This window comes from Archocentrus centrarchus, chromosome 14 (genome assembly GCF_007364275.1).
Source record: "Archocentrus centrarchus isolate MPI-CPG fArcCen1 chromosome 14, fArcCen1, whole genome shotgun sequence".
Taxonomy (NCBI): Eukaryota; Metazoa; Chordata; class Actinopteri; order Cichliformes; family Cichlidae; genus Archocentrus; species Archocentrus centrarchus.
The window spans coordinates 18,636,518-18,659,696 of NC_044359.1; the positions used below are offsets into that span (position 1 = coordinate 18,636,518).

At 41.2% G+C, this 23,179-nt stretch overlaps 1 protein-coding gene across 1 annotated transcript in view; it reads left to right on the forward strand.

The window, feature by feature from the left end:
- The window catches only part of abr (ABR activator of RhoGEF and GTPase), a 131,990-nt gene continuing 108,811 nt past the window's right edge, over window positions 1-23,179 (forward strand). Inside the window, 1 exon segment of the mRNA XM_030745870.1 lies at window positions 1-1,020. Coding sequence (XP_030601730.1) covers window positions 204-1,020 — 817 coding nt within the window. The 5' untranslated portion in view covers window positions 1-203.

Sequence of the window (23,179 nt, forward strand, 5' to 3'; positions counted from 1 at the left end):
GAGGTGCAAGATGGTCACAAAGTGCTCAAGTTAATATCTGTTTTTTTTTTCTTTTCATTTTCGTAAAACAAGTGAGAAGGGAACGTGGATATATGCGACAGTGTGGCCCATAATCGTCGGTGAGGACAACAGTTAGCTTCAGTATTTTTCTGACTTGCATGACGAGACTGCGACTGGCGGAAAGCCCTGCGTGAACCATCAGTATGTGGGAGCAGGAGGAATTCGCAAAACACTGGAGGAAAGAATTTCCCGACGGAGAAGTGCCTCAAATGGACTTGAACTCTGTAGAGGACATAGAGTCCGAGCTGGAGCTATGCAAAGCCAACCTGAAGAGGCTCCAGAAGGCTCTGGCGGAGGAGAAATTCAAGGTGATCTACCTGGAGACCACCGTGGCTCGACAGAAGAGAAAAGACCCGGAAAGGTTTGAAGGGAAAGATGAAAACTTTAACGCTGACATGTCTTCCTTTTCCAAGACGGAAAATATCAGGAAACCTTTGCGGCGGGACACTGAACGCGATGAGGGGAGGATGAAGGTGTTGGATTCAGGAGGCGTGAAACTCCACGCTGCAGTTAGTAACACGGCGGGGCTCACCAGCTCCTTCGGCCGGGAGCGAGGCAGGTTCAGCGGCAAGATGGGCAAACCAGTCCCCATCCCTGTCCCGCCACAGAAGCCCGGCTTTTATAGAGGGGACACGGCCCCTGCCATAGTCACTCGAGCGAATGACAACGAGGAGGGCAGCGACCGGGAATTTGAGGATCTGGAGCTGAATGAAAATTTCGTCAGGAATAACTTGTTGGCACCAAAGACTGCGGGCGGTCACGGTCAGAAGACTTACAGCGCTTACCGGGACAACCGGCGGCCTTTCCGTCACAGCAGGGAGTTTGACTCCGACGATGGCAGACTGTCACCGTCCTTCCCCCACATTCACCGCAGACCCTCCCGAGGCTCCGGGTGCAGCACCCCTGAGAGGAGGAGTGATGGGTACCTGAGCTCCGACCATGATGACTCCTCTTCTGCAGGTAATGTCAACATTACTGGCGCTAAGAATGTCTGTAAATACGAAATAAAAAATATAAATGTAATTTTACTAAATCGGCTAACAAAATGAGATTACATGAAATGGTCTGTTTGGAAGATCAATGACATTTAAGCTATTTAAAGTCTGGGTTTACAGTGTAAAAGCCAGATGTGACCTGGAGTGAGGCATTTTAAAGATGCCAAGGGCCCTGACATCAGGGAAGGAACGACATAAGGCAGCTAAATAATCTCTACATGTAGCAGTTTTCTCCAAACTGGATTAAATGCGGCATGTTTTTATTTGCAGAACGCTTTTTTATTAACCAGTGTGAGTACAGCAATTAATTTTGTTCTCCAGTAGTCAGTCATTTGCAATTGATCAACAGTGTTATACAATTCAGCTCTTTCTTCCTTCTGCCATAAAAAAAAAGAAATCTCAGCAGATGCAAATGTAATGAGATCAAGTCAGTGATATTAATGCAAAATATCTTTGTATATTTACATGAATGTAGCTTGCTTAACGATTATCCTTATTTGTTCAAAACACAAGCTAAGTTATCGTTTCAGATACACCCACTGAGACAAACTGTATCTGGTTCCGTTTGCTGTGTATCAACCTAATCACCAGGTGCTGTTTTAGAATAGTTTTGGTACTGTCCTGGACAAATACATAATACAAACACCTATTTCTCTGCCGCAGGTAGCTGAAATGTTACACATGTTCTGTTGTAAATATATTTTTCTGTGGTTGCTGCCTAATATTTACAGCTCAGTAGCTCAGGTTAAGGGAACTACCACCTGTTATCGCAGATCTGCTGCAGCACAACCCTTTAAAGGCATGAGCCACACAAAGGGTAAGCAGTAGCTGTAAAGATGAAGACTGGATTTCCTTTGCAAAGCCCTGCTCAAGCATACCATTGGCTTTTTAACCATGTAGATTAGTGGGTTACCTCAAAGTAGGCAAAGTAGCCTGTATTTGTCCTTTGGCTGCAGTATCTAAGGTGAGAACTTATTGCATATACCAGTTAAACAACACCATCTCTCTTGTGTGAGGTACTCTACATTTTCTGTATTCACATTTAGAGAATAAATGTTTCCTTTTTAGATCAGCGATCTGTAAGAAGTCTGTCGTGGTACATCAGGCTCAAAGGAGCTGCAGTTTAGTTTGTGAAAAATATAGATACAGCCTAATGCACTGAACACATTAGTTTATGCTTTAAAATGTGAGTCATATTGAGCTTGTGGGGCCTGTCAGTCAGTGGTCCTGTTCTGATGTCATGGACGTTCTCTTTGAAGCAGTGAGTTCAGGATTCCACGGTAGGTGAAACATCACACGTTGCACAAGTAACCTGGAAACCAGCAATGAGGTGGCAACGCATGTTTTAAAGTTCACTGCTGTAATGCACAGGTTTGCTGATCTTCCTGGGTAAATGTGTACAAAGTTTATCTTTATCTAGCAAGGGATATAACTGAATTTATAGAAAGCTCATTGACCAGCTTTAGGCTTGTAGTAGGACAGTCAGGAGTGCCCTTCACTGCAGTCACTTTTATGTCCCACCTCAAAGTTGAGATGTTTAACTTGACACTGTGCTCCTGTATGTCACCGACAGGCATTGCTACAAGTCCTATTGACATTTGTGGTCTCTGGTTGGCACGTTGTTGCTGGTGTCTTCCTGTGTAAAGTATAATTTCCAGTAAGGACCGGGCAGTGGTTTCTAAAATCTCCAAACAGAAAAACTGTATGAAATGTGAAGTCATAGAGAGTAGAGACAACATATGAATTAAAAAACAAAAGGGACTATGCAAGCATATTTTCACAAAGAAAGAGTTCTAGTGAATGCTCGACCTCGACGCTTTCTTTCTGAGGTGTGAAAGGTGCTAATTATTGAACTTTAAAGGTGGTAGCAGGTAGATGTGGTAGTGCCTGGTCTCCCCACGTTTCCAGTCTGTGTGCTGGGATAGACGAACATCCTTTGTATCTAGTTCCATATTTACAGCACATGCTATCGGACCACTCAGCTAACTCTTGGCAAAAAGTGACAATGCACGTTTTCTTTAAGGCATCTCTTCATCAGAAGTGCTCACACTGGTCAGAAATTCCCTTGTAAACTGTCGGGCTGGTACTGTAATAAATAATTTACTTGGAAAGAGAGGCTCCTGAGTTAAACTAATAATATAAATGCTAATCAAGGAAACTAGAGTCATGTCCTGCTGTGGCGTTGCTTTAAGGCCTTCTAAAAAGAAGTGTGGCAATACCGGCAAAGATTGTCTGCTTGACATGAGTCAGGAGTGAATGAGTAACTTAAACATGAGACTAGATTGAGGAAGGCTTTTTGAGCAGACAAAACCTCTGTGACACATCCCAGTTCCTTAGTCTGTTCTTTTAAACTGGAAAGGATTATGGCTGGCCTGGCACTAATTGTTAGCTCGTAGTTTCATTGTTAGAGCTCTGCTCACTGATTTGGTGGATATTGACCGATTAGGCTGATGTGCAGGGATCTGGAAAACTGGCCCGTCTTATGGCACAAAACACCTGCTGGGCTTTCCACCATGACATGCTGTTTGCTTTTCCATTGTAACAGGTCAGGGGATGTATTTTCCCATAAACCTGCGGGTCAGTGAGGAAGAGCACTTACTGTAAGCCTCTTAATCTATCCCATCTTTGTTATCCAACAGGATATTGATGTTTTGCTTTGACAACTGGGATAATCAGTGGAAAGACTTTAATTGTAGCTAAAACAATGAGGAGGGTGTGTGGACCTCTGGGAGGATATGCAGGGGGGGGCTTTGTCCTTTTGGGTTTAAGGTCACCTTTTTTCAATCTAAGTAGCAGCAGTTTTCTGCCCTCCTGGCCACTGAGCATTATGGGATGAAATCCTCCCTTACTCCCACTCGCACATATGCACAAGCCATTGGCTCATGCCAGGGGTCTTGCTCACGCCGATGCCTTTGTGTAGTGTGCATTTCCCGGGAAGAGGTCAACCATCAGGTCATGTGAGTGTTAGTCCACTGCTCTGGTCTCTCCATGTTGTTCCTGATTCACCTCTGATTCACGGCACCGTTGGTCTGAGACCTGAAAGGAACTCCACTCTTATTGCAACACTTTTTCAATAAGAACTGTTGTTTTTTAATTAGAGAAAAAAAAAAATCAGTGTGAATCTTTGGATTCCAAATAGTCATCATAGGCATTCAGTTTTAAACAGCCTAGTCCAGTCTACACATGCCAGCATGCAGTATACTACTGTTAGAAATACTGCTATTGGAAGTGATGGACAAATTCCAGTTTTTGGCTCTCTCAGCTATTTAAAGCATCATAATTCAGAAATATCTGTACTGAGTGCAGGCATATTAACGGAAAAAGAGATTGTTTATTTTTAGTCTATAACCACTTTGATGTCCATAGTGAAACATGTTTTTATATCTCGCAGTAAAGCTGAATGACTTGCTTGTTGAGCTCATAATTATCAAGTCACATTGCCATAAGGGTCCCCCTGAGAGGGCTGCTTCCTCTTTATCTTACCTATAGCACATTTCTTTATTAAGCATCCAGTAGCTTGGAAAATAGAAAGGGTAGGACGGGAGTATGTGATGCTGTCACAATAACATTATCACAATACAGTAATACTGCAGTACTCGATACAATGCAAGACTATATATGATGATACTGTCTTGCAGTTTTTAAGGAGGAAAAAAAATTGTCTTAAAAGGCAGAAAAGCACAAATTATGTATTTATTCACTGGATTATGTGGTCTGTGTGTATCTCTTATCCAATTTCAGTAATGTCAGTTTATTAACTCTCTAATTAGCTTTCTCTGGTGTCTGCCACCACCCCCCCCCCCCCCCCCCCCCCCCCAAGGTGTCATTTTCACTGCAAGTTGGTTTATCTAATTAATTTTATCCCCTTTGGCAAGCTCAGCCAAAGATGTCATAAAATAGTGACTTTGGAAAGTGAAATTAGTGGGGAAAATTGTTTAAGAGTCCCCGCGCACGGGGCCTCTGGGTGGCTTAGTGGTGAAGCCGGCAACCACAAACATATGCCGCGTTGCGGTGCGGGCGGCGCGGGTTCGCCTCTCATCCCGTCGCCAATTTGTCCGCGTGTCTTCCCCTGTATCTTTCCACCATTTCCTGTCTCTCTCTACTGTCAATAAAAGATGCTGTGGCCAAAAATGCAAAAAAAAAAAAAAAGGTGCCCGCGCATGTTTGAAACCAACACATCAATAATAACATCATGAGAGGTAGTAATAAAGTAAACTTCAAGCAATATTGAGGTTTTGTCTGGTGTTTTCTTTGCTGTTGATGGGTGTGGTGTCATCATGCCAAGGTTTTAAAGTGGAAATGAAACACATGTATAACGGCTAATTTACGCCATGGAGCCGTGCTCCAAAAAAACTGTCATAGATTTAAATTTGTAAATTTGATTGTGAAGCTGGATAAGTGTAAATAGAAATGAATGTAAACAGACTTACATTAGTTTATGTTAGCTAACTAGTGACAGAACCACTAACTAAAAAAAAGTCTAACTGCATCAGTGAGTTTATGTTCAAAACCAAGGATATACGGTCCACTTTCACTCTCAGCGAGTGGCCAATCCGTCTATTGGCCGTAATGTTTGGGTTGGTAAAGCACTTTATAAATGAGGACTGTGTGGAGGAGAGTCTGAGTCAGGTGCACCGGTGATTCACCAAAGCAACAAGCTGAAGTCAGACACTGTTGGATTTTTCTTGGTCAGGTCGGGTATACAGACCTGAGTGGTGCAATCAGCTGGCAAAGTAGATGTAAAGATGCAATCATCACTAACTGTTTAAATCTATGACTATTTTTTAGAGCAGGGCTCCGTGGTGTAAATTAATCTTTATACACCTAGTGTTTCATGTCCACTTTAAGTGCCCTTCAACACGAGTGCTGTACTTTCCGTATCAGCCAGGATGTGTCCGTGTGACATAAATGTAATTATCAGATGGAGTAAGCTTTTAAAATTAAGGAAAATAATAATCTCCAAGTAGGTTTCAGATGGCAGTCCAAGTGCAAATTCAGCCTGTTGCTGTCAAACTGCATGAGGGTACACTCATAAACTGAGATTGCGCAAAACTGACCTGCATAGGAGGCGGAAGCAGTGAATTTCATTGAAATGCTGTGGGGGTATTTGAAACCAGGAAACTCTGAGATACTCTAACAACGACCTTTAACTAAAGGAATCTTCCATGTAAGAGACCCATTACAGCAAGCTGATGACAGAGATGAAACACTAACTAAAGTTGTTCCTGGTAAATGAGGCAATACTAGGCGCTGAAGCTATGGGTGTGCTTACCTTTCCCACAAAAAAGGTTTCACTAGTAATACTATTAGATCATAGTGATAGTGTTTAAATAAACCACATTTATCTATGGGTGCAATTTCTCAGAGATTCTCAGGGAAAAGGAAACAGATTAAAAAAAAGAGGTGGGATGAGAGCATTGTGCTTTTTAGGAAGTCTTAGAAAGCACCTGGTAAAGAAATACTTTCATTGTTTTTCAGGTGCTTGAAAATTCAAAATGAAATCACCACTGACCTTAGACTATTTGCAAAATTTGCTCTCAAGATTTGGACTTAAGTTTCTCCAAAAATCTGGCAGGTTTCTTATAGCAGGCCTCTTTGTGACGGTTAACTGCTGTGATGTAATGAACAGACAGGATCACCACAGACAGGCTTGCCATGTCATGCCGCTAATGTGGCTTTTCATGTCTAATTGCTAAACAACGTAATGATGATAAAGAAAATGCTTATTTTTAAAAGAAATATCACCTGTTTGATCAGTAACTAGTTAAAGAAACCCGGGGAACAAGCATGTTTTTGTCATTCTGTTAAAAATAACTGTTGAATACGGCACCTACATTACTACTTTTCCTATGAGATGGCTTCTTCTTACCTCAGATAAGCAGGACTTGTCCAGACATGCTCCAAGTAGTATGTGCAGCATGGGAACTATGAGCCTGTTGTGTTGTTTCCATTTTCAGTGGTTTAGCTGGAAGCTTGTGAAGCTTCTCTTGCACCTGTAAATTAGAGTTTTCAGCTTCTGAAGCTACAGCATATACTGTGGGTGCTCTCCTTGTATGTTTAAGACAGTTTGACAGCTCAAGTTAGTGCACTGTCTTAATGCAGAGTGAGAGTTTTGACACTGTGGTATGCAGTCCTGAGGAAAAAAATGAGTGTAAATATCTCCTGACATCCTGGCTTATCATACTTTTTTCCTGGGCAGCAGAGCTGAGAGAGATGCTACCCCTGTGGTGTCTTTAAGGTACAGGCAAAAAAAAAAATTAAATGAACACTTTCTAGTCAGAGCATAGCATCGAGTCATTTACTTCTGGGATATTGATCTGGTCGGTTAAGTAGCAGAGGGGGTTGTTCATCAGTTTCAGCTGCTTTGGTGTTAATGAAATTAACTAGAGGGGCAACAATGAGACAACCCCCAAAACAGGAATGGTCTTACAGGTGGAGGCCACTGACATTTTTTTCCCTCCTCATCTTTTTCTGATGGTTTTGTCACCAGTTTTGCATTTGGCCTGGGTCAGTGTCACTACTGGTAGCATGAGGCCATACCTGTACCCTACAGAAGTTGCACAGGTAGTCCAAGTCCTCCATGATGGCACCTCCACAACAACAGGAGGGACTGATGTCTTCTAGAGGGCCCTGTGATCACTGCCCGGCACCGTGGTGCCTGACTGGCATTTTCCATAGAATACCAGAATTGGCAAGTCCACCGCTGGTACCCTTTGCTTTTCACAGATGAGAACAAGCTCACCCCGAGCACATGTGACAGACGTGAAAGGGTCTGGAGAAGCTGTGGAGAATGCTACACTTCCTGTAACATTGTTCAGCGTGACCAGTTTGGTGGTGGGTCATTGATGATCTGGGGAGGCATATCCATGGAGGGAGACACAGACTGCAACAGGCTAGGCAACGGCACCCAGACCGCCATTAGGTGTAAAATTTGCGACCCTACACTGGTGCAGTGGGTGCTGGGTTCCTCCTGCTGCATAACAATATCCAGCCTCATGTGGTGAGAACATGCAGGCATTTCCTGGAGGATGAAGGAATTGATACCATTGACTGGCCCCCATGATCACCTGACCTAAATCCAATAGAACACCTCTGGGACATTATGTTTCCATCCATCTGACACCAACAGGTGTCACCTCAGCCTGTTCAGGAGCTCAGTGAGGGACACTAACACTGAGCTCCTGGTAGGAGATGATCACCTCATTAGGAGCATACCCTGATGTTGTCAGGCACGCATACAAGTATGTGGGGGCCATGCAAACAACTAGGCTCCATTTTCAGTTGCTGCAGTGAAATTTCAGCAGAATGGACTAGCCTGCTGCATCATTTGTTCACTTTGATTTTTGGGGTTTTGAATTCAGCCCTCTGGCATCTTTTCATTCCTAACACATTACCCAGTCCATATCAGTATAAATATCCAGCACAGGTTTTTTTTTCTTCCCTCACTGAGATCTGAGATCTGACGTGTATTCAAAGTGTTCCTTTCCCCTTTTTTGAGCAGTGTACACTATTATTGATGAGGCATTTTTTTCTTTTTTAAAAAAATGTAAAGTACTGATACATGTGCACTGAAACTAAATGCTGTATAGGCAACATCATTTAAATTTGCTGTAGTTCTGATTTACAAAGGTGGAACTATGGAATAAAATACCACAAAAATGACTGATATTTATTTAGGTAATTGATTCTATTGTATCTAAACAAGGACTCAAATGTACAATGCTTCCTAATATGTTTAAAAGGTAATAATTCTGCTCAATTCATGTGCCTAGTTTTACATGATTCCCGGTCCAAAATAATCCGTAGTTATTCTACGATGAGGCTTGGTGCTGCCTATCAGTTTGCCCACTCTCCTCTCCTTTCTCTTCTAATTGGCTGTCTCTTGCAAACAAAATGTTTGAACGGCATGTGAGTGGAGCTGCTGTGCTCACAGACCCAGTTTTTCAACATAAACACAGCGAAAAATCTGCAGTAATTCTATGTAAGTTAAAATATGCAGTTGAACTGTTAATAAGACAAAACAATTTCTTATCCGATTACTCGATTAATCAATGGAATAATCAATAAAATACTCAGTTACTAAAATAATAAATCGATAGTTGCAGCCCTAGTCTGAAGCAAGTCTAAGCTTTTGGCTCACGAATACACACAGTGACCTCATTATTTGGCCATTATTATATCCATCCAGCATTGTAACAGTATGTATATGACATAAGGAAAACCATATTAGATCTAAATATAAATAACTGCAGTGTTTCCTGCTCCATGATCTACCCATATAGGGATTTGTGGGTCATTTTTTTTTTGTTTGTTTTTTTTTTACATCCATCAAATCTAAAATCTCTTTAAAGTAAACACACTCAAAGTATCCATGTCTGAGTCCTCAAAACTAAAATCCTATTTATGGCTTGACTTGTTCCTGCGTTACCTTGGTGATGACTGCGTCGTGGTAGTGCAGGGAAGCAGGCAGGATGTATCTGTGATGGTGGAGGAGGTGTGGGTTTTGCAGCATCATCGCCTGCTTGTGAGATGGATGCGGGGCCTGAAAATATGTGTGTTTGTGAAAGCCTTGACCTTAGTGCTACAGCAGAGGTGTGAAATGCACGGTCATGACATTGCATTGCAAATAAAAAAAAGCTGAATGCTGCCCGGTGCTTCTTTTTATTTATATATATATATATATATATATATATATATATATATATATATATATATATATATATATATATATATATATATCTAGCACAGCATGTGCACGAGCACATGCATGCAAAATCAAGGTCAGGTACTGCTTTATAAAAGCTTGCTACAAATATAATACTGTAAGCACGTTTTAGGCACTAGTGAGGATGCCTTTGATGATGCTCTTAATGTTTTTGTTGATCTGCTCATTAAATGGGAATTAAATATGCGTATCAAATAAGTAATAGCACACAAAAGTATGTTTGTTCCAGGCTTCTTGTACAGCTTGTTCTTTAGTTGATTTAGGCTGTCTCAGTAGCTTCAGTTTATTACCAGACTGAAACCCTCATGTTCATATCAGGGTTGCTGGTGGCTTCATTAAATGCCGTCTGTGAGGGCTGCACCCTCCGATGCAGAACTCTTCTTTTCTTGTGGTTGTCGATAGTTTTGCATGTTGTTTGAAGTTCTTGTTATGCTGCAGAAAAGACACCTCCATATTTGCACTGTCATGTATATAAGCCAAATTTGGGACCTATATGTGTAACATCTTTACTCTTGTGTTGTGTTTTTTTTCACTGTAGCAGAATTGTCCTCATTATGTGCCTGAGTTCAAATGACACACAGTTCAGCTGCTGCCACCTGATTCAAAGAACTGTGTGAACTAAAGCCCTGTGATGCAACATCCTCCTGCTGACTGCCGCTAACTGCGAGAAGTGAAAGACGTTTAAGATGCATGAAGATGATTTTGGGTTCATTAGATTGGGTTGGAAAAAATATGAAGAACATATTAAATTAGTAATTAAATGTTAGTGGCTTCATTACGTGTGTGATTCTAATGATGACTCCTGGGCCCAGTCTTTGTTGATGTTACCTAATTTTCCATTAGCTTACTGTTTGTGGGACACTTGCACAGCGCTCTCTGGACCTGTTTGTTTGTCTAAAACAAGCAAAGGTGTGGACCTCTCAGGGGTTTGTTATAGGGACACAACTGTGTCAGAAAGATTCCCTCATTAAGACGAGGAGGAAGAGGCTACGCATGTCTTGAGGTTGTGTAATCTAGGAAAAAACATGGTCTCAATTCACTAATAAAAGTGGTTTGTTTCAATCTCCCGTGGGATAGGGCTGAGCTGTATTACTCTCACCCTCTTTTGCCCCCATTCCACCCATCTTGTAAACAAAGGCCGAGGCAAACAAAGATCCTATCTCACTCACTGAGTTTCCTTCAGGTTATTGCTCACAGCAGGATTTTTACACAGGGGAATATCTGGACAGGAAGAGGAAATTCAATTCTCGAATTTCTCTCACTTTAAATCAAGATGAGCACCTGCAAGATCTAGTAGAGCCTGAGAGTTGTGGTTTTCCTGTCAGTTAACTGATTCATATAGCCAACAATGAGCAAAGCATTTGTGTGTACTAGAATGTAGTAGGGAAGCAGCTCAGAAGTAGAATAATTTGATATTTAAACATGGTTTGCTTGTTTTTCTTTCCAACAAGTGTCCAAAAGCTGAACATTTTTCATTAACTTTCACATATGGTAAATAAGAACAAACAATCCTCCCAACTGAAGAGTTGAACTCAGAGAGTATAGGCTAATTGTGCTTGAAAATAACTTGTATATTGCAGTTTTTCATTAGTGAATCAACCCAAAATGAGAAACAAGCACATATGATCTACCAGGCTATCAGAATGTGGAACAGAGGGGTTATAATTAGTCTATTCTTTTTGTACGCTTTCCAGTGTCTGTTTCTCTCAGTAGTTCTCACTTTGTAGGGCTCTGATCAGATTCGTTTAGCAGTTTGTCTCTTTGATGTTAACAGAACTTGTATAACAGAGTCTAAGCTCTGTTTTAGTGGTGGAAAATGTAAATGTCATTTGTGTTTCATCATCTGACTTAATATAGGTGCGGCTTTTGTATGCAGACGTACAAATGGCTCGACTCTTTATCGTTAACATTGGGGGGGGCAGAAACTAAATTTAATATCAGAGGCGCTCAGAGGCAGCCCACTTATGATTGGCTGACAGATATGGCTGCCATGGAGACCCCAGTGTGGTGTGTGCATGTGGTGAGACCAGGGAATGTGAGTGTGCACAGTGCATATGGACCCATAGAGTCATGCATGCTTCTAAAACACTGTCAACTGGTGTATATAGCCTGGTACTTGATGTTCACTTCTCTGAATGGTGTTGCATGTTGTGCAATCTGTTGCGACTGCTGCTTTCAGTTCCTACAAATAAATAATAATAATAAATGACATTATGTGATGTGAATAGTGGTTGGATAGAAATGAAAGTCTACAAGAGAGCCAAAATCAAAAGAAATAATTGCTGTGAAATTTATTGCACTTTCCTTTTGCGCTGAATAAAAGCTAAACGTTACAGATCATTTCATGATGTCAAAGACTTTATATAACTGGTGTCACTTTATGACGTTTCATTTCATAATTAGAGCCTTTGGAGATTTTTGACTTGATGCTGTTAAAGATTTCTTGTAAAGGGTTACATTGAAAAGCTCAAATAATGGGAATTATGAAATATAGGTGCTTAAATAAGAAAACAAGAATAGCGATATTAATAAATTGTGATTTCAATATTATTTATTCATGAAACTTAATTTCATTGTTACACAGGCTGCGACGCTCTGTTATGTTAGACTGAAAGCCAGTTTGGGTGCTTTTATAATTGACCTTTCATTTATTGATGTAATTATTCATTTATTTAAATGTTTGATTAAGTTCACACAGACACTGCAGTAATTGACAGATTTTACTCGTGTTTCAGTCTTGACATAATTTGTGCACTTCATTAGGAATGAATGGGCCGTACTGTGAAGTGGTGAAGTTTTAATCCAGCAGAAGGAGGAAACCTAAATGATTTGATTCTGTTATGCAGAAACATTTTGCATATGGCTGTTTTCCCATCTTGTAAATGCCACTTTTTTCACGGGGGCGAGGGTAAAGTTTTCACAGTCACATGTTGCGGACAGAAACTAAACGCAGAAGACGTCGGCAGACTCGAACTTTGGTTACAAGGGAGAACAAAATCTGAAAAAAAAAAGTTCCTTTTTCAGCTTGAGACAACTGATAACCACATGTTTAAAAAGGTTAGTTTCACAAACAAATGGACTGGTAAATGGTAAATGGACTGGTACGCGTATAGCGATATATATGGTGACACATGTGATTTGCCCTCTTTTATTTTGAAAGAGGGCAAATCACAGTTTAGTCCCATGCTTACTTGTTATAAGAATATTGGGAGTAAGAAGGAGTATTTTCATTAACCACTTAAAAATTTCTCATATGTAGGCTGACAGTAAGAACTGCAAAAAAAAAAAAAAAAACACTGCTCCATTCAACCTGCTGGTGTGTGAAGTCCCCATGGTGATTGTTACTGTGTCAGATGGCAGCCTTGCTTAAACCTGAAAATGTATATTTTCATGAGCCTCCATAATACGGAGGCTTTTAGCCTCACCTGTCACGACATGTTCTCGTGACCCCACCTCCCATCCCCCAACCACTTGCAGCCTATGCCACTTGTTTCCTCCTGTGACCGCACGGGGCTTCTTTTCTTGTTTTCAGCTGTGCACCAAAAATGAATATAAACACTGGCATTCACTGAAGTGTAACGGTGTTAAAACACCTATACTCACATTCTCAGCTTGCAGTTTCTCAAGGACATTGTTTTCCAAAGTCATCGCTTTCAGTTCCTCTTTTTTCCGAGCGGAGATGGAAACAGATGGACGCTTTTGCAGGTGCAACTCTTTGCATTTTGAAGCCAACTTATTCTGAACTTTCACAACGTTTGTAAGGATGGGAATGCTTTCTTACCTCAGGATCAAAGTTCTTGGTAGAGAAAGGGAAGAGGATTTGTGTTTCAGGTCACAAAAGTGCCTGCTGTGGGTATATAAAGTGTCACTGTGTAAAATCCCAGCTGGAAACATGAGATACTCGGAACCTGCGGGTCAGTGGTTAAAAATGTTGGTCTGGCATTATACTTGGAGGAGGTTCACTGCTTCTGCTGTGTCCAGACTATTTGGTCAACCTTGAAAAACCAGACACTGTTGGTGCACTGTCATAATTGCTCATTTAGCTGCAAGATCTTGGCAATAAAACTGAGACTGCAAGACAGTGCTGTTTGCTCCCAGGATTGAATTTAAAGCAGTGATAACTGAGTAACTTTCACTGACTACAGTTTTTGTGTAGTGACGCGTGAGTGGGGGAATTGCGAGATTGCACAGGCGCTTTGTGAACCAAAATGGCTGCACGCACAATGCATTGTAAATAGCGGTGAAATAACACTGCAGTTCTGAAAAGGAGCCGGTAAAGCTCCCGGGCCGGCGCGAGAGAACGTCAGCCCGGTGCAGCTGGGCCGTCAACTGCTGGCTAGAACACTGGCATTATTAAAATTCAAATAGTAGCAAAAACTACCAGAAACAGAGCCCAGCTTTTGGCTCACAGGTGTTACTTGTATATGTGTTGACCTCATTATATAAAACTTGATGGCCATGTTTAAAATGCTCCAACATTGCCACAGTAATATATGAGACACAAAATAAAGAGCTTAATAGGTCCTCATTAATGCTACAAACCGTAATGTCATTGTGTATTCAGCTAACAATAAACGTTTTTATTCTTTAATTCAAGGAGAACTTCAAAGTTGTGTGGTAGGGCTCTCTGGTTCTCTGCCCATACATTTACCAATAAGCTAAAAACAGACTGATCAGGATGAATGGAGAGAGCCGCTGCTGCTCTAAAAAGTAGCTTTCATGTTCTTTTTGGTTTCCTATTGTGTGTGTGTGTGTGTGTGTGTGTGTCTGTGGTGTACTCTAGGCTGATGATACACTTAACCTGACTCCGTGGGAGTACAAACTGGATAACCAATCTCTCTGCAGCTCAAGCATCAAGCACACTCAGCTCTGCTGCACAGTATCAGTAGCTGTGTTTATGCTGCTTTATGGAGCAGCTGAAATACTCTAATACTTTGAATTTCCTCCTTTATTTTTGAATGTTTCTTTGCCAGAAAAATACTGATAACCCCTCATACCTTCAGAGAATGCTGGTTCATCTTTCCTTAATTACCCTGGTTCCACAAAAAGTTCCTGAAAGGTAAAAAGCTAAACGGGCCCGCACGCTGGATGAGACATCACCCTAGAGAGATTTCCCACCAGCTGGAGGTGGTCCAGTGGCCGTGGACTAGATGGTTACAGCACCCTCATGTGGACATCTTTAACAGCATCGGGTTTTCTGGCATCTTGGATTTTATTGAGTTAATCTTAATTTTTATTTATTTATTTTTTTTAAAGAAAAGCCAGGAGTGTGTGGATGCAGACAGGATGGTAGACCTGTGCTAACCTTGCTGTTGCACATTTTCCAGTGTTTATGTTGTGTTGTAGTCAGGCTCACGCTTGTCAAAATGAAGAAGTTTGTCATCTTTGTGTATTTTTTTTTCTCTGTCAGTTGACTCTTAAAGGGTTTACGCAGTGTTTTACAGCAAGTTTACAATTTGAGATTTTAAAAAGGGTCCAGTTTGCAGTCCTGCCACATCCTAAGCCACAAGTGGACTCTTCACATGTGCATTGCAGATGTTTGCATAAAAACAACACAGAAAAGACCAACATCCTCAGCTGATGTTCTTTTCACTGCTGAAGAAACTTTGGACGTGGCAGCCTGTGTGCAGCCGGGTCTTTCGCCATCAAAGACGAAAATGTAGGATCCAGCATTTTAGGAACTTGACTGATACGGACGACCGATATTTCAGTCTCTCCTGTTTTCATTTTGTCTGTTCTTCTGTTGATGTGTCTCCTGTGAGTCTTCTAGTTTCATGGGCAGCACTAAATTGCTGCAGTGCCATCTTAAGATACTGTTGTGAGCAGAAGTTCAGAGTAACGGGATTTTAAGTGGGTTTGTGCTCAAATTTCAGCTGCTAAAGATGCTCCCTTTACACTCCTTAATGCCGCTCAGACTCACTTGTTTGTCTGGCACTGAATGTAATAGCAAATACTTGCCTAATATCCATCCCCAGCAATTTCCCTTCTTGTTATATATTATTTCTGTCCACTGTGCACATCAGAGGTATTTTTTTTGGGTCACTTAGCTTGTGTAGACCGACAATAAACACTAGAGTGCAGCAGACTCTAGTGCTTTAGTCTCTGTTACACCTAACCCGATGGTGGCAAATTGTGTTATTGTATGGTGGTGTGCTGTCACCTTGCTGGGTATTGGTTTCACGCTGCCACATAAAATAAGCTCCTTGTGTATGTGTGTATTTGTACAATGAAGAAAAAAATGAAGCTTGTATGTGCAGGAAGTAACCGCTAATGTTGTGCAAACCGCATCAATCCACATGATGCGTTTTTATAGTCTGCGTGTGTGTGTATGTGAGAGAGAGAGAGAGAGAGAGGGTTAGACAGAGGGAGTGTGTATTCATCCTGTGCCAGCTGAATTCACTTTGATCTATTGAGGTCAATGTGGAAATCAACTCAATCAAGCTGTGATTGGACAGACACCAGATAAGCAGCGTTGCCCTCGCACACACACATCTCTTTGTCCCTTCCTTTGCGTGTCTCCTTGACACAAACATGCCAAAGATTGTATTTAAAGAAGCTCAATCTTATCATAAATGAAAAGCTGCGTTAACACAGCTTACACACACACACACACACACACACACACACACACATACACACAAATATGTCACAGCGATTTGGTAGACATTGTCATTCCGTTTAATTGGATGGCTAAGGGGGAGATCTAGGGCAAATGAGGTGACAGTGGATCTTGCCTGCCAGAGCACATGCTGTGTATGTAGGCAGTGGCTTTGTGAATATAATAGAAGGCTGGTGAGAGTTGGTGTTACTGTAATAACACACATTCATCGAGCAGAGAGGGAGCAGGAATGGGGGAGTCAAAGAAGTAAGTGTTGGATGAATGACTCTGAGTGTATTTCAAAACATAAGAACCTTGAACTGCTGGCAGGAGAAAAAAACCAATGATTATGACAAACGGCTGAGAAACAAATGACTTAAAAAAAAATGCCAAGGGTTTTTCCCGCCACTTAATTTCTCTTAAAAATAAAGTAACCAGAGGACAGTAACACACAATAAAACAACATCCTTGATGATTTCGGGCGTTCTCATTTAACAGGCAGACATTCATCAGCGATGCACTCTGGGCTTTTTAATAATGCATAGTCACTCTTCATCCCTGCTGCCATCTCCCCCAGCCCTCAAAACAAAGGGACGTGTGGGAAAAACACACAGCTAGTGAAAATATCATCAGTCTCCAAGGAGTGTGTTTGTGCTTCCTTACGGTAGAGAAGACTGTAGTGGAGTTGCAGTGTACCAAACTGATTGGCATCGATTTTCTTATGTTAATCAAATACTAAATTCCTGGAGGTGAATAGTTAAACAGACACTTTTGTTCATATTTCATCGCTGTTTCCACCCAGAAATTCTCTGTATTTTGAAAGAAAAGTCCGCTCTAATTCAGTGAATATTTCCATTGTGACGACAACCTATTTCATTCATTCCCTTTGTCAATTTTTTTGGCATGTTTGTGAGTGAGTTGTGTTTCACTCCATTGCTTCATTAGGCTTGTTTGAATTCACTCATTTGGAAACACAGCTGTCTGCTTCCTGTGTGTGTAGCCCCACTCACGTATGCACATAAACCAACAGTGCTGGAAAACATTTTGAAGTGTGGGTGTGGGGGGTTGCTGAAGGATCAGAATGGTAAAAGGTTCAGATCCTTTTTTTTCTCCTTTTTTTTCCTTTCTAGTTTTAATTTATTTTCATAAACCAGTTCACGTTCCAGTGACAAGCCCGGGAGGGAGAGAGTGGCACAACACACACAGACACTGCCACCGCTCCTGAGCGACCCACTCAGTCACCCCACCCACCCCCAGGCCTGTGGTTGGGGTCGAAGAGTAAAAAAAAAAAGGGGTGAATGCGGGTGGGGTTGGTGGAGTGAGGTGGGGCAGTGGTATCTGGGTAGAACAGGGAGGATGGAGGGGTGGGAGAGTGGTGGATGGCACTTTGATTGGCTGGTGGGATGCGGGATTGCCTAATTACGCACGTTCACACTAATACACCACAGTTTGACCACAGTAACTGCCTCCTTCGTGACAGGAAATCTTTATTGAGATTTCAAGTAAAGAGCAGGAAACATTTTTTTTTAGAATAGAGTTTCTGGGTTTTTCCACCAGTCACTAGTGTTGTAGTACTCGAGATCGGTCTTGGTCTCGAGACCGGTCTCGAGACCGCTTTTTGATGGTCTCGGTCTTGTCATGGACTCGACCGCATTTGGTCTCGGTCTTGTCATGGACTCGGACCTTGCGGACTCGGGATTTTATTTCAAGACCAGTCAAGACCACAGCTGTGGAAATATCCCTAAATTGCCAGAATACTGTCCAATTTATTTGTTAACATCTTTGCTTTTATTGGATGCAAAACGTACTAATTCAAATCCAACAAAGATTGCGCTCCTCTGCCTCTCAAAGGAGCACCTCACAGACTCCGCCCCGGCTAGGTCGCTGCTATTATCGCTGCTTACGCCTGTATCATTTCACCGCAGTTTGCAATCTACCACAGAGCACGGACAGTTTCATTCACAGTGTGTACGTTTGATCTCACTATGGTCACGCGTGTGCTGCATAAATCGAAATAACAACCGGCATGAACACGAAGAGAAGTAAGAGGGAAAATGAAGATCAAAGGAAAATTTCAGGCTTCCGATTCAACAAAAAAATCCCAGCATGAAAGGTAAATACCAACCTTCATGTATTTTGATACACAAACTAAAAATTTAATGCAAGTTTTAGGGCTGCAACGATTCTTGGAATAACGCAATTCGATTATTAAAAATCCTCGACACAAATTTGTTGCTTTGATGTTTCGTATCAGCTCTGCAGCTCAGGTGTCTCTGTGTAAGCGGAGCATTTCCAAAAAAACAAAAACGAGCCTTTAACGCGAGTGGATCGCTGCGATGTTTTTTCACGCCCCCACTTCTCTGTGCTGTGAGTGCGCATGTTTGAATGTGCGCGTGTTGTGCAGAGGATGTCAGCTGTTATTTTTTTCTTTACGTCAGCTGTAGCCACCAGAACTGATCTATAACCACAGTGTACTGGGGAAAGGGGGGCTGCCATTAGCATTAGCAATCGTTCGGTGCCCCCTCCACCACCTTCAGTACAGAGGGGATCCGTCAAAATGTTTTTATCAACCACCTGATCAGCAACATCAAGAACAGAGAACTTTGTAGCTGCTCCATCCACCCTGTTTGTTTCACACAGAGAAACATCTGCAGTACGGAAGTTAAAATATGCTGATGAATTGTTAAAATGAAAAATTATTTCTTATCCAATTACTTGATTAATTGACGGAGTAATCAATTGAATACTTGTTTACTAAAATAATTGATAGTTGCAGCCCTACTTGTATTCAGAAAGCCATAGTCAAACATTAGTTTTCAGCACCAGTAGAGCTATGAGAGGCCTTCAAGAATAAAATACTACAGTTCCCAGCAAGATGATGTCACTTCCTATTGTTGCATTAAAAACGTGATAGTTTATGCTCACAATATAGAATAGAATAGAATAGAATGCCTTTATTGTCATTATACAGGATGTACAATGAGATTGGAGATATGGTGGCTGATATTCAAATGTAGGAAATGCTATTAGCAGCTGAGGAATCTGGATTATGTTTTTGTTGTATATTTTTTTATGTGATTTCTGCAAACACAGTGGAAGGAAACGGCACTCTGGGACACATTAAATGCTTGATGTATAAATGTAACTTTTCTGGATTATATGCAAAAATGATCATTCTATCGATCTAATAAGGCCTGATTTAGAGTTCTGCATTGATCCTTTGTGTATAACTGAAAATCCTCTCTGAAGCAAACCTGACATGCACCTCAAAAAAACTGATTACTGCTTTCTGGTTATGTCTTAGGCCCCATCACTCAATTAACAAGTGGGAGCGGCATTTGGTGGTTAGTATTAACTTACTAATTAGCATTAGCATTAGTGCTGGGGTGAGGAATATTTCTTGCTAGAACCCGGAAGTTACCATGGCCACCACCAATGGTAACAGCAGAGAAGTAAGTAAGTTGTTTCTCCGCCATTAGTACATTGAGCTAGTGGTGGGCAGATTGATCCTAATATCGATAATATGGATGCCAACGTTGTATTGGTATTGATCAATATCAGTGTGATGAGATCGATACTTTGGCTTCAGTTTCTCTCCTGTATGCAGCGCTGCGGTTTCATCAAAGATGCGAGCTGACTGTCTAAGTGTCGCTCCTGTCACAGCACAGAGCACTTTGCTCCTCCCCTCCCCACAGTGTTTTGTTATACTGTCATGTGATGCATAACATATTTTATTTGGGGAAAAAAAAGGATTTTGCTATGAAACATTTAAATCAAATTTAAATGTAAATTTGTAGAAAATTAGTGAATGAAGGGAGATTTTTTATAAAATTTTTTTATTATACTTTCTGAAAAATCTACCTGGAAAAAAGTTTGCATTTGTTCTTGAGTGATGATTTTGTACACTTAATTTATGAAAAAAAAAATCCAGACATCAATGTATGGGGAAAATTGTTTTGTTCTATTGTTTCAGAACAATAACTTTTATTTTGATAAAGTATTTTCTACTTACATATAAACTTTGCCCAATTCTATTCTGGGTTTTAACTAATTAATGATCCAAAGGAAAAAAATCTCAAACCAGTTAAACTTCATGGAAATTCTTCATAATTATTAAAAAGTATTGGTATCAGTATCGGTGATAATGGCCCTGTGTTTACTTGGCATAGGATCGATACCAAATCTTGAAGTGTCGCACACAACTACACTGAGCAGCATACACCAGGAGTGATTGACAGTACTAAGACCCTCCTCCTGGCTCTGACTGGTTGTTTTTGACTGGGAGCGGTTCAGGGAGGAGGTGGAGGAGCTCCATTTTTTTCGCAGATTATCGGTCTCATACTGTCTGACATGGTGACAGTTTTAACAAATATGTAAAAACCAGATTTTTTATAAAAGTTACATCCTGCAGCTTTAATCTGTATAAGATTAAAGGCTTTAGTTCTTACTGTTGATGAGTGTTTGCCATTTTTTCAGTTTTACACATTTAGCTATGTGGTTTTGAAAAAGCACCCATTTTTACAAAGGTTGTTGGTTTAAAAACAACACAACTTTATGCATAGTTTATGAAAGGCAGAGAAAAGTTAAGACTATTGTGATGAACTATGAATAATTGTTTTACATTCTGTGATAAATGATGGAAGTCACCCAGGAGTATTAAATAAAGATGGTTATATTTATTTGAGCTGTGAGTTTTTAATATCAGGGTAATTTTATGGGAATGCGGATCTTTCAGATCAATTTGAGAAGTGATTTTGATCATGTTTCACATTTTATTGTGTCATGTAGTGTCAGGCACTGGTCTTGGTCTTGTCTCGGTCTCGCCCCCCCTCGGTCTTGGTCTCGACTGGTCTCGGACCCTAAAAGTCTTGGTCTTGTCTCGGTCTCGATACCCTCTGGTCTTGGTCTTGTCTCGGTCTCGGGTTAGGTGGTCTTGACTACAACACTACCAGTCACTCATTGGTATATAAATAAATGGATCATCCCACTGTCTTTTTATTGAAGCTTGGAAATATGAGTTTCTTGCTGGTTATAGCCTTGCTGTGAAAATCCATTGCTCCATGGGAAGAGATGTATGTCATATTTGAAAGTCACAATGATTATAACACAGCTGTTAATGGTCTTTTGGGACTGATTTTAGAGGTTTAATTTTGTAGTTTTATACTCAAAGGATATACTGTGACTTTAGCGTTGTAAACAGTCATTTTTGCTTTTTACCCACTTTCTCTGGTGTTTTATGATGGCTGTCCATAAAGCTTATTTTCACTTCAAGCTGCTAAACGATGACTTATCAAGGTGGCTTATTATTAAACAGCTCGCAGTCAGATTTCCTATAGAAAAACTATGTCAGTGAATCCCACGAACATGTCTATTGATTATTCTTTTCAGGGCCCAAATATGCCTGTGAGTATCACACAGTACAAAGATCCAGTGATGTCCTTTGTTCACATTTGCTCACAGTGGGATGGCGTGCCTGATCAAAAGCAAAGGTCGATATATTTAAAAAAAAAAAAAAAAATTTCCCCAGCTTTTTGTGTTGTAGTCTACATTTCTTGCTCTGCTGGCTACTGATGTGTGCCCTTTGTGTAACACACAGCCATGTGATTCTTTAAATAAAGTGTCCAATTAAGGGGGTGCTCTGAGTAGATATTGTTGGTAACGCTATCTGACTCATAGTGTCGATCCAACACAATCCATGATCTCTTTTGATACACTGAACAAATATGATAGCCTGAAGTCTATATCTTGTCCTACACACACACACACACACACAGACGCAGACACACAGAGTGGAAGACTGCTGTTGAAAGTTAACCTTTATAGAGAACAGCCCATTGTTGATGTGTTGAGCTTTGTTTTGTGTTATGAGAGACAGAGTGCAATCACACACATACTTAAGCTACTCTCTACAGCACCTGAACCAACTGTGTCAGCTGTGTGTTTGGGAAGGGCAGAGATAGTTAGTAATGGGTTTTTACTACACAACTTGACTGTTTTATTCATGTTTGATAAATGTAGCTTTGTAAAGGTCCAGAAGGACTCCAGTACATGCAGCTTGGTGTACACAGAGTGTGTGTTTGAGCATGGCATGTGTGCTCTCTTTGTTTGGCTATTCCCCTTAAATGATGAGGTGTTTAGAAAGAGGAGGTGGGCAGCTTTGCTTTCAGAACCCTAAATCATCTGAGTGAGTGTACATGTGTTTGTGTGTGTGTGTGTGTGTTGGCCCAGATTTAAGACAAAGGAGGTGTAAGGCTGTACAGTAGATCAATCTATATTTGATGAAGTGCCGCTCACCAGGCCTGTGTTCTTCTCCGCCTGCTTGGCTTTCCCTTTACACAACCCCATATGTATTTTTTGTGTGTGTGTTTTGAGTTTGTGTGGTTTTGTCATGTCTGTGTGCTTTCCCACCATCACAATGACACATTTATATTCATTAATAACCCTGGCGTACATTAACACATGCAGGCATATATTAAATGCCTTGACACACACGTACACGCACAACCTGGTGGAGCTCATGGGATGCCCTGTCATTTAACTCGTGTACATTTCCTCCAGCTGGCACGTACATGCTCTGTAGCCAAACAAAGAGCAGTGCTCGGGGCCAGGTGCTCTGCCTGCAAAGGTTGGGGGAAGAGGGGGAGTGGTTGTGGGGTTCCTCCTGTCAGCCTTTGTGTCCTAATTGAAGTTTTTCTGGCTCTCAACCCTCCCATCTTTCCTTCCCCCCATGCTGGTTAGAGGAGGATGAAAGGGGGAGGAGGCCTGAGGTTTGAGGGGAGCATTTCATATCAGGCTTTGCTG